The sequence below is a fragment of the Podarcis raffonei genome, chromosome Z (genome assembly GCF_027172205.1).
Source record: "Podarcis raffonei isolate rPodRaf1 chromosome Z, rPodRaf1.pri, whole genome shotgun sequence".
In the NCBI taxonomy this organism is placed as follows: domain Eukaryota; kingdom Metazoa; phylum Chordata; class Lepidosauria; order Squamata; family Lacertidae; genus Podarcis; species Podarcis raffonei.
Window position 1 is genome coordinate 46,948,704 of NC_070621.1, and position 12,631 is coordinate 46,961,334.

The 12,631-nt window shown below is 45.3% G+C and overlaps 1 protein-coding gene across 4 annotated transcripts in view; it reads left to right on the top strand.

Moving 5' to 3' along the window:
- ARHGEF6 (Rac/Cdc42 guanine nucleotide exchange factor 6) overlaps nucleotides 1-12,631 on the top strand; it is a 73,925-nt gene that overhangs the window by 700 nt on the left and 60,594 nt on the right. For all 4 annotated transcript variants that reach the window (XM_053373246.1, XM_053373245.1, XM_053373247.1 and 1 more), the window contains exon 2: nucleotides 10,649-10,732. In XM_053373246.1, coding sequence (XP_053229221.1) covers nucleotides 10,649-10,732 — 84 coding nt within the window. The remainder of the gene's footprint in view (nucleotides 1-10,648; nucleotides 10,733-12,631) is intronic.

Below are 12,631 nucleotides of genomic sequence, written 5' to 3' on the forward strand. Positions count from 1 at the left end.
AAAGGAGGGGGGCAGTAATGCAGCTGAGAGAACAGTGGTTTGCCTATTTCTGTCTATTGATTTCATGGAAGGTGGTGATATGAGAATTTGAGACATAAGCATCTGCTTTATAACTGGTCACATTAATTCCTTGACCAGTAGCTTTCTGGGGCCTCTGGCAGAGACAGCTTTCCTAGTTCTGTTGCCTCTAACTGACTAGGCTGAGTGATCCCAAATGCAACTGATCCCTCCCCAAGACCCACTGATTGGACACAGCGGTGAACCCTGCTATGGAAGGAAATTGGCTTCTGGGAGGATTTCAGTAGGGGCAAATGTAAGGTTCTGCACTTAGGTAAGGTGTTGGATTAAACCCTGTGGAGGCCCCTAGGCAGTTGAAATCTCGGGGGTCCCCTTCTTGTTGGCATAACATGGAACTAAGAAAGCTTGATTGTAATTTTCTTTCAAGATCAAATCAATATTATTTGATTGTTACGGGGCTCCTAAAAGACATGGGGCTTATTGACCAGTGTCTATTCTGTCCATTTGGTAATCTGGCACTGGTTAGGCAGGAAGAACGAGTTGCACAGATCACCTGGCTTGTAAGCAGTACATGTGAAAAGGAGCTGGGGATCTTAATAGACCAAAAGCTTCACATGAGTCAAGAGTGTGATGCAGCACCAAAAAAAGCTAATGCAGTTCTAGGCTGCATCAGCATGAATATAGCATCCAGATCAAGATACTGCTCTATTCTGCATTGTCAGGCCACACCTGAAATCTTGACAAGCTGGAAAATGTGCAGAGGGTGACCAAGATGATCCAGAGTCTGGAAATCAAGCTATATGAGGAGCAGTTGGGGGAAATTGGTATGTTTAGCCTGGAAAAGAGGAGACAGATAGGAGAAAGGATAGCCATCTTCAAATATCTCAAGGGCTGTCACATGGAAGGTAGAGCAAGCTTGCTTTCTCCTGCTCCAGAGGCTAGGACCCAAACCAATGGATTAAAGTTACAAAAGATTCAGGAAGAACTATCTGACAGTAAGAGCCCTTGGTAGAACAGACACCCACAAAAGGTGATAGACTCTCCTTCAGTGGAGATTTTAAAGCAGAAATTGAGTTGGGATTCCTACATTGCAGGGGTTTAGACTATGGGATCTTTGGGATCCTTTCCACTCTACAATTCTGTTATTTAGATTATGGGACCTTTGGGATCCTTTCCACTCTACAATTCTGTTATTTAGACTATGGGACCTTTGGGATCCTTTCCACTCTACAATTCTGTTATTTAGACTATGGGACCTTTGGGATCCTTTCCACTCTACAATTCTGTTATTCTATGAACTAGCCCCAGCTAGACATGTGTGAGTGCACTTTAAAGTTCCTGGCTGTACTTTTGCAGCCGCCTCTCTACCAGCCCTCATACCTGATGTTGCATATGATGACGAGGTATAGGGGTTGGGCAAATCTTGTCAAATCCAGGTTCTGTCGATTTATCCTTCTTCCATTCTTGAGTTCAGTTCTCCACATTTCCATATCTGTTTGTAATGGTAAGAAATCCTTTTGAAGTCCTTTTGAAATCTGCCAGCATTGTACTGTGGTTTTGTCCTAATATACACACTTTTGCGGGTTAAAATACAGTGGTATCTCAGGTTAAGTACTTAATTCGTTCTGGAGGTCCGTTCTTAACCTGAAACTGTTCTTAACCTGAAGCACCACTTTAGCTAATGGGGCCTCCTGCTGCTGCTGCGCCGCCGGAGCATGATTTCTGTTGTCATCCTGAAGCAAAGTTCTTAACAGGAGGTAATATTTCTGTGTTAGCAGAGTCTGTAACCTGAAGCGTATGTAACCTGAAGCGTATGTAACCCAAGTGTATGTAACCACTGTATAATGCATTTTTTGTATTTAATAAAATACAAACGCAAGAAATAAAAATGCACGAAATTCTGAAGCACATTTTACACCACTATCGGCAACGTGTACACATGGTTGTGTTTACGTTTCAGAAAGTGCAACTTAGGTAGGTTCACCTTTAGACATGAACTGAATTAAGATTTATTCACTGTTCCTAGCTGTGTGTGGCCCAGATAGAGATGGGAGAACAGGCTCCCAGAGCAAATTGGGACTCCTACTGGACCAAATGCGGCTCATGGCTGGAGGTTCCCACTGCTGGTGGAGACAATATTGAGGCAGGTGGACCTCTGGTCTTGAAGCTTCATAAGTTATTGATCTGTACTGATTGCTTCCAGCCCCGGTTTTACCCTTTTAAGGGCTATGGACCAGGTTACCCGAAGGGCTGCTTACCTCCATGTGAATCTGTCCAGGCACCAAAATCTTTCCATGGAGGTTGTCCTTTGTGTTTTCCAGATAGGGACTATTGCTCTATGGCAGAGGATTCCCCCCCCCCGCCATGTATATTGTTAACTTATTTTCATAACGTGTAAGAAGCAATAGTCAACAAAATACACAGCCACACTATTATCTCTTTGAATGGCACACTGTGAGAAGTTGTGCACATTTACTGAAATCACCTTAAAGAATCATAGAATGGTTGGAAGGGATCCTGAGGGTTATCTAATCCACTCCCCAACCCCATGCCCAACACAGGGCTCAAAACCATGACCCTGTAGAGTCTTATGCTGTATTGGCTGAGCTATTGCAGAGACAGATCCCTCCATAGATCACCATGCATTGATTGTGGATGTAATGCATGGCCTGATCCATTTGCATGTGTAATGAAAAGCAATACCAATTGGTGGCTCTATGGCAGAACCTGACGCTTTGCATGCAGGAGGTCTTGATGTGGTATCAAGTGATGTGATGGGCAAATTCCTGGCCTGGTAAAAGGCAGCTGCCTATGCCTTGCCGTGGCACCACCAGGGCAAGACTTTCGAGCGGAGTCATTGAGGTCACTCTTCTGCAGAATGAGCAGGAAGTATCCTCCATGCAGCAGGGCTGGTGGCTTGCCACATTTTGGAGTTATGCACATTGCCATCCAAGAAGGAGCCCTCCATAAGGCCCTCCTTATGTCCAAAGTCTAAAATTATCTCACTGCACTGCTCTGTCTTGCCGGTATGTTTGCAACCATATGGCTCAAAAGCTCTAAGGGATTCCAATGACCCAAAGGGCCTTGTGCACACAGAGGGACACCTGGATTCTCTGTGCAGCCCTGAAAACACTTTTGCGACTGACTTTGGCTTAGGGCCCTCGTATTTACGGGACCGCCTCCTGCTCTCCCCGCAAAGGACCTTAAGGTCCATGAATAACCATAGTTTATAGGTCCCGGGCCCTAAGGAAGTCAGACTATCCTCTACCAGGGCCAGGGCCTTCTCAGTGATGGCTCCAACCTGGTGGAATGCTCTGTCCCATGAGACCAGGGCCCTGCAGGATTTAACCTCCTTCCATCGGGCCTGTAAGACGGAGCTATTCCGCCTGGCCTTTAATTTGAATTCAGCCTGATCTTTTATTTCCCTTCTCTTCCCTCCCCCTCCCCTTTTATAAAGATTACCCGCTCTGAGACCCCACAGCTAATTCTCCCCTGGCCTCCTCACTGGCCCAAGTAGGACAAATTCAGCCAGGTAGCCCTGGGTATTATCTAATGCTTATTAGATAGATTTACCCTAAATTGATTTCTGAACTTTGAATTTTATTGTTATTCATGTTTTTATACTGTATTTTATGCTGCTTTTACAATTAAGTGTTTAAAATTTGTTGTTAACCTCCCTGAGCCCAGTTTTTGAACTTGGAAGGGTGGGGTATAAATAAAAATTTGTTGTTGTTGTTGTTATTGATGCAATCAAGTCAATTGTGATTTTAACAGTGCAATCCTCAACAGCAATCCCACTCAATGGAATCTACTTTCCAATAGGTGGGTGTCCCTTAAATACATGAGACCCTATGCATGTTTGTTTGGACATACTTCCCACTGTATTCAGTGGGGCTTACTGGTTTGAAAAGTCACAAGGGTCATGGCTGGTGCTGCAGTCAGGGGTACCCAAACCCATTTTTAAAGAAAATGATTGTGGTCCATTTAACAGCAGCCCTCTCCCTGCAGAGGCTAGTGCTGCAGAAATGGATCCAAGAGGCAGGGAGCTTGAGGGAAGGAATGGATCAGGGTGGGTAATCAGATATATTTTTCTTAATACACATCCTGTTTTCCTGTTTTCACCAGCTGTGTCACTGAGTAGAATCTCGAGGCTCTTTTGCAAAACACCTGGCTTTGCAGCTTATCTCCTTCTGCATCCCAGGGCAACTGCGTAGGATGATTAACGTGAATGAAAAGATGAGCTGTTGCTGGCTGGTAGGTAGGCGCTGGGTGCTATCAGACCTCCAAGGGTCTCCATTTTCCAGGGACACTCCCAGATTTACAGAAACCGCTCCGGTTTCTGATTTGATCCCGGAATGTCCTGCTTTTTCTTAGGAAGTCCCTATTTGCATCAGATAAATATACTGGAGGGTATGGTAAAGGTAAAGGGACCCCTGACCATTAAGTCCAGTTGTGACCAACTCTGGGGTTGCGGCGCTCATCTCGCTTTACTGGCCAAGGGAGCCGGCGTATAGCTTCCGGGTCATGTGGCCAGCAGGACTAAGCTGCTTCTGGCAAACCAGAGCAGCGCACAGAAACGCCGTTTACCTTCCCGCTGGAGCGGTACCTATTTATCTACTTGCACTTTGACGTGCTTTCGAACTGCTAGGTTGGCAGGAGCAGGGACTGAGCAACGAGAGCTCACCCTGTCGCGGGGATTCGAACTGCTGACCTTCTGATCGGCAAGCCCTGCAGGGTATGGTGGGACACCCCTATTTTCATTAGAGAAATGTTGGAAGGTACGGTAGGATGTCCCTATTTTCATCGAAGAAATGTTGGAGGCTATGTAGTTTTTGCACATGATCCGTGTCACTGGCATATCAGAGGGTCAAGCACATATTCTATAGAACTGCAGCATGCAGAGGTCAAACAGACACCACCTATGTGGCATAGGTAAACTCTTTCAGCAGCTGTAATGTTTGGAAATGCAGCAGTTCAGATGGCAGTGGGGAAACAAGGCAATGAGATTGGAGTTTGGTGGAGAATAGCACATATAGCAGCAGCGTAAGCAACATTCGAGTTTAAACACTCATAAGCCCTCCTCCCCATTCCAGCTGTACAGGAGGATCTGTGGGTCGCAGCCTGAATCAGCAACATTTGGAAAGGCAAAATGGAAAGAACTTGGCAGGAAAGAGGAAACAGCAGTGCAATAAAAGACGGTTAGCAAGATGGGATAGTAAATATTCACCCACCCAGCCTGTCCTTGGCTGTTGCCTTCCAAGTTCCTCCCTGCTCTCCAAAAAAGGGAACCTTTTAGCTGCAAAATCACTCTGATTGGCTAAATGTATACCTCAAGGGCAGGCCTGTATACTTGAGAAATGCCCCATAAAAGGATGTGAGGGTCTGGGGCGGGACAGAAACATTCAAGGTAGTGGTTGGTTGATCGGCATCCTAGACAATTTTTTTGTTGTCATGGAAGGAAGCTCAAGAGCAGGGCTGTGTGTGTGTGTGTGTGTGTGTGTGTGTGTGTGTGTGTGCAGCTCAGAGATATGGCATCGGTTTTGCATGCAGAAAGTCCCAGGTTCAACCCCTGGCATCTTCAGATAGGGCTGGGAATGTCTGCTGCCTGAAAACCTGCACAGCTGCTGCCAGCCAGTGTAGACAACACTGAGCTGGGTGGACAAAAGGTCTGGTTCAATATCAGGCAGCTTCCTATGTTCCTAGCTGAGAGGAAAGCCCAATTATATTGCACAATTAGTTTGAAACTGTATTTAATGTTGTACTTGTAAATTGCTGCAACCAGCCCTGAGACCTCATGGTGGAGGGTGGGTAAGAAATCAAATTAACTGCAAGAAATAATAATTACAAATTCTGCACTCTGGTGACCTAAATCAAGTGCCATGCACAGTCAGGATTCTGGATATGTGTGGTTTCCTCTTTATCTGCCACACTGGCTCAGAAAACCGTTACTATTTTACTGCTTCTGTTAATTCTGATCGTCTTCTAAAGCAACTACTCTATTCCAAACTTAAAAATGGAAAGCGTAATGCTGGTGGTCAACAAAAGAGGTTTAAAGACTGTCTCAAGGCAAATCTTAAAAAATGTAGTATAAACACTGACAACTGGGAAACACTGGCCTGCGAGTGCTCCAATTGGAGAACAGCCTTTACCAAAGGTGTCATGGGCTTTGAAGACACTCAAACTCAGGACGCAAGGGGGAAACGTGCTAGGAGGAAGGCACGCTTGGCAAATCCACACCGTGATCAACTCCCGCCTGGAAACCAATGTCCCCACAGTGAAAGGATGTGTGGATCCAGAATTGGCCTCCACAGTCACTTACAGACTCATTGTTAAAACCGTGTTTATGGAAGACAATCTTACTCAGCTACAAGTGATCACCAAAGAAGAAGAAAGAAGAAGAGTGTGTGTGTGTGTGTGTGTGTGTGTGTGTGTGTGTGTGTGTGTAAGGCAGGCAGGCAGGCAGTCTGCAGGCTGCTGCAGGACACAGCCCTATCCCCCACCCCTCTAAGCAATGGAGCTATTATTAAGCAATGCCTGTGGCTTCTGAGATTTCGCCATGTCTTGCTTGCAAGCATACCTTTGCAGCCTCGAGGCTGCTGCTGCTGCCCAGAGCCTTGCTGTGGGGACTGCACTTTTCTTCACTTTAGCAGCATACTCATGGTCCTAATGCACATTGTCCCAGGTTCAGTCCTCAACAGGTAGGACTGGAAAAACACTCCTGCAGGGCTGTCCCTACCATTGGGCAGAGTGAGGCAACTGCAGGTGCTGCAGTGGAACACAATTGTCTTCTATTTGAGGACGAACCTGCTTCCCCCCAGGGGAACATGCAACATGACAAATGAAGCAACAACAACAGCAACCAAAAAGTACAAAACCAATGTACTAAACAGCTTTAGGAAACAGCAACACAAGCAGCTAAAAAAGCAAAGTGTTGAAATGCTTTTTAAGACCTGGGTAAATAGAAAGGGTGGTCACCCAGCACATTGGGAGCTGACATCAGGCATATTCTTCTCCAAAAAATGCTCCACAAGAAATCTCTATGTGGGACAAGAAGCTACAGTTAGAACTGGATATGGAACAACTGATTGGTTCAAAATTGGGAAAGGAGTACAGCAAGGCTGTATTTTGTCTCCCTGCTTATTTAACTTATATGCAGAATTCATCATGCGAAAGGCTGGGCTGGATGAATCCCTAGCCGAAATTAAGATTGCTGGAAGAAATATCAACAACCTCAGATATGCAGATGACACAACCTTGATGGCAGAAAGTGAGGAGGAATTAAAGAACCTTTTATTGAGGGTAAAAGAGGAGAGCGCAAAATATGGTCTGAAGCTCAACATCAAAAAAATGAAGATCATGGCCACTGGTCCCATCACCTCCTGGCAAATAGAAGGGGAAGAAATGGAGGCAGTGAGAGATTTTACATTCTTGGGCTCCAAGATCACTGCAAATGGTGACAGCAGTCACGAAATTAAAAGACGCTTCTTGGGAGAAAAGCAGTGACAAACCTAGACACCATCTTAAATAGCAGAGACATCACCTTGCCGACAAAGGTCCGTATAGTTAAAGCTATGGTTTTCCCAGTAGTGATGTATGGAAGTGAGAGCTGGACCATAAAGAAGGCTGATTGCCAAAGAATGGATGCTTTTGAATTACGGTGCTGGAGGAGACTCTTGAGAGTCCCACGGACTGCAAGAAGATCAAACCTATCCATTCTGAAGGAAATCAGCCCTGAGTGCTCACTGGAAGGACAGATCCTGAAGCTTAGACTCCAATACTTTGGCCACCTCATGAGAAGAGAAGACTCCCTGGAAAAGACCCTGATGTTGGGAAAGATGGAGGGCACAAGGAAAAGGGGACGACAGAGAATGAGATGGTTGGACAGTGTTCTCGAAGCTACCAGCATGAGTTTGACCAAACTGCAGGAGGCAGTGGAAGACAGGAGTGCCTGGCGTGCTCTGGTCCAGGGGGTCAGGAAGAGTCAGACATGACTAAACGTCTAAACAACAACAAAACAGGGAATCATAGCTGACCTCCAGTGGTTTAGTGACCACTTCTGGGTTCATTTTAGAGCAGGAGGGTGCTGGTGTATCAATCAGGATAATTGGCTGATCTTCTGCTGGTGTATCAATCAGGATAATTGGCTGATCTTCCTTGCTCTGGCAAGAGAATGGGACGATAATGAGACTTCCAAGTTTGTTTTTGGCAGATTGGAGCAAAACAAACTCAGAATGCAAGGAGAGAAGTCTGGATCCTAAATTCCATTGTCTTTAATGGCGTTCCTACTTCACACCAGCATTTTAAAGGATAGCACTTTGTTGCTGATTGTTTGCATTCCCAATCAAAAGCTAAAAGTTGCATTTTGTTAAAGCTCAAGGTGTTTGAAAACTGAACTTACTGGGTGTTAGGAACAAGCACCCGGGAGTTCAGTGAAGGTTACTCCCAGGCATTTCTGCATATGATTTCAGTCATGCGGATCCTTATAAATTGGGGGCTATGCTATGTATTTATCTGCGGTGTTTATGAGGGTAACAATAGACTAAGGCAACCAGCGGCATTTTTGGACTTTCCTTGGGAGAATGGCTATGGGAGGTGGACATCACGAGGACCTCCTGTATTTCAAAATTTACTGCTTCACCCCTCTCCGCTCACCACGCAGCTACTCTCTGATGGTCTGCCTCAGTGAAAGGGCTTCTGACAATCATTCAAAGCACATTCTTTCCTTCAAAGAATTCTGGGCATTATAGTTTGTTAGCTGCTGGGAATATTAACTCTGTAAGTGCAAAACTACAGTGCCCATAATTTTGGGGGGCGGGGGGAGGATGTGCTTCAAATGTTCTATGAAGGATATAGTTTGTACACAGTCTTTGAGCATGAGAAAGATTTCTACCCGACCCTTCAAGTATTATTATTTTTTAAATGAATCAGGAACAGAATAAAATAACAATTTAAAATAGGCCCACAATATACTAAAAAGAGCAGCAATCATCTAGCATATTCATGTGAGAACATGGGCTTTTCTGATATCTGGGTCTCTTTGACCTTAAAAGCCTTTCAAGGTTAAAAAACAGTGCATGTATACAGTATTCCATGCTTTTGGTCTCCTTCAACAATCTAGCTACAGTACATCTTGTGGGTTGGCATAAAAAACCCAACATGGTGCATCAATCTGAATGTCAGACTAAGACCTGGGAGTCCAGGGTTCAAATCCCCACTTGGTCAAGAAGTTCATTGGGTGACCTTCAGCCAATCACTGTCTCTCCCAGCTGCTCTGGGTAGGTTCCAACAAATTAAAAACTTTAAGCACAGTAAACATCAAACATTAAAAAATTTCCTTACACAGGGAAGGGCTGCCTTCAGCTGTCTTATGAAAGTCAGGTAGTTGTTTATCTCTGTGACATCTGGTGGGATGTCCGAATCGGATTTAAGGCGGGACGGGTGGTCCCTCCACACAGGGCACCAAGCCAAGGGGTGCAAAATAATGATAGTGATAAAAAAGCCTATATTTATATGGGGACCTACTGAGAAGATCCATTTTAAAAAGCAAGAGTACCAAAAGGAATCATTGGGAAAATATTTAGGGATGGTGCCAAGTTTTGCCCTTGGTCAGGGCACCATATTACCCAAGTCTGCCCCTGCCTTAACCCACCTCTTAGGGTTGTTGTGTGGATATAATGTGGGTGGGGAAAACCATGGTGGGGGGAACATATAAATAAATAAATAAATAAATAAGCATTGCCCAAGGCATCTTCAAAGACAACTGGCACTGTATAGGTGCCTCATAACACTCCTTCCACATTTATAAGTACCTGTAATTGATATTTTTGTGTGGCAGCACCTGCACGTTTGGAACTCCCTGCCTATTCACATCAGGCAAACACCTTCACTGTACTCTTTTGGTGCCTGCAAATAACATTTTTGTTTAGGCGAGCCTAGCCAGACCTGCAGAATGCAGGGACATGTTTTAAGTTATGGCTGGTTTTAGTTATTTTTGAAGGTTTAAAACGGTTGATTCCCCCCCACCCTTCATAATTCCACTGATCTTTCTATGTAAACCACCTTAAGTCTTGCTGCTGTTAACAATGAAGTGGCATATAAATTTCGAGCAAGAAAGACAGCCCCACAAATCATGCCTCCCAGAGTTGCAGAGGGAGCGCCTCTGTTTGCCCCCTCCCCTAATTACTAATTAAACTCTCAACTATTTCTTGGGGTTCTTTTCTCTCTCCCCCTTCCCCATCTCTTGGTCCACCCGTTTCTGAAAGGATCCGGCTGCAATTTGGGCAGGAGGAGGGGAGATCTTCAGGGGCCATCAGTGTCACCCTCTGACGTTCAGAGCAGGGATGTGAGCTTGTCGCTTTCTGGTTCGCTCGCTCTGTTGCCTGTTTGTTCTTCCTGGGCTGACAGCTTGCCTCCCTCCCTCCTTTCTACCGCCCGCCACCCACGCCGCACTCCACCTTCTTCTGCAAAATCCATCCAGCAGCAAGCTTGCCTTATTGCCAACAAGCGGTCTAACATCTTCTCTGCCTTTGCTGCTGAGAAGGAGCCGCGAAGGGCTAGTAATATCTTTCTCGCTGCTCCTATAGGTGATGTTTTACCCCTAACCTTTTGCAAAAAAAATTTCTCTCTTTAGTTTTGCCGGGAGCCCAGGACAGAAGCCAACTGCATTGGCAACATCGAGGAGTTCCTAAACGGGTGTGCTGCACTTAAAGTCGAGGTAAGTGCCAACCCTTTGTAGCTGCCTCGTACCACGGCCACATTCACACCACGCATTTAAAGCGCCACGATACCACTTTAAACAGTCACGGTTCCCCGCCCCAATAATTCTGGGAGCTGTAATTTGTTGAGGGGAGCTGAGAGTTGTTAGGACCTACAAATCTTAGAGTGATTTAACAGTCAATCCGTCTTCAGAGGGAGCTGTGGGAATTGCAGTTCTGCATGGGGAATGGGGTTTCTTAACATCTCTCAACACCCTTAGCAAAGTACAGTTCCCATAGTTATTTGTGAGAAAGCCAAGGCTGTTTGAAGTGGTATCATAGGGCTTTAACTGTATGGTATGAATGTGGCCCAAGACAAGTTGTTGGTACCACTCTTGAACAAATTCTGATTAATGATATTCACGGAATAATCTCTGAATTACAGCTGAAAGTATTTCCCATAACTGTTGATTGAAAGGAATGTGATTTAAGTTCATTTTGGAGCAGAAGGATTTCTTATTCAAGTTCGCTCTCTTACACCTCGATAGCTCAGTTGGTTGGGCTGTGGGGCTGATAATGTCAAGGCTGCAGGTTCGGTCCCCCTATGGAACAGCTGCATATTCCTGCACAGCGGGGGAGGGGGGGTTGGAGTAGGTGATCTACAATTCTATGTGTTGTGGGGTGTTTTGGTTGTTTTTTTACACTTTAGACTCTTTAGGCTTTAAGTTTAAAGATCACAATAGCTGAAGCAAATCAACAAAATAATTTACATTCCAGTGGTTTTTTTTGTTTATGTTTTCTTAGCATGCTGGTGTTTAAAACATTGAGAGCTTTTATAATGTGGTCTGAGAACAAGGTATTGCAAGGCCTGCCTGCTCCTGGATCATAGTATCATAGAGTTGGAAGGGACCCCAAGGGTCATCTAGTCCAGGGGTCAGCAAACTTTTTCAGCTGGGGGCCAGTCCACTGTCCATCAGACCTTTTGGGGGGCCAGACTATATTTTTGAAAAAAGAAGAAGAATGAATTCCTACGCCCCACAAATAACCCGGAGATGCATTTTAAATAAAAGCACACATTCTACTCATGAAAAAACATCAGGCAGGCCCCACAAATAACCCAGAGGTGCATTTTAAAGAAAAGCACACATTCTACTCATGTAAAAACACGCTGATTCCCGGACCGTCTGCGGGGTGGATTTAGAAGGTAATTGGGCCAGATCTGGCCCCCGGGCCTTAGTTTGCCTACCCATGATCTAGTCCAACCCCTGCAACACAGGAATCTCAGCTAAAGCATCCATGACAGATGACCATCCAACCTCTGCTTGGAAACCTCCACAGAAGGAGAGTCCTCAACCTCCCAAGCAGGAAACACCATCAGAGCACTCCTGACATATGGTTGTCAAGCCTCTGCTTAAAGACCTCCAAAGAAGGAGACTCCACCACACTCCTTGGCAGCAAATTCCACTGTCGAACAGCTCTTACTGTCAGAAAGTTCTTCCTCATTTTTAGTCGTAATGTCTTGCAACTTGAAGCCATTGGTTTGAGTCCTACCCTCCAGAGCAGGAGAAAGCAAACTTGTTCCCTCTTCTATGTGACAGCCCTTCAGATATTTGAAGATGGCTGTTATATCTCCTCTCAGTGTCCTCTTTGCCAGGCTAAACATACCCAGCTCCTGCAACTGTTCCTCATAAGGCTTAGTTTCCAGACTCTTGATCATCTTGGTTGCCCTCGTTCCCCACTCCCCCCCCCCACTCTCAGAGATCATCTGAGTATGGTCCTCTGAAAACTATTGACTTCTGTGATTCAGCTTGTGGGTACCAAAAAATGGACCTTCTCTTTAGTGCAGAACAGTCAGTGGACTACAACTCCCATAAGCCCCAGCCAATGACAGTAATAATGGGAGCTGTAGTCCATCATCA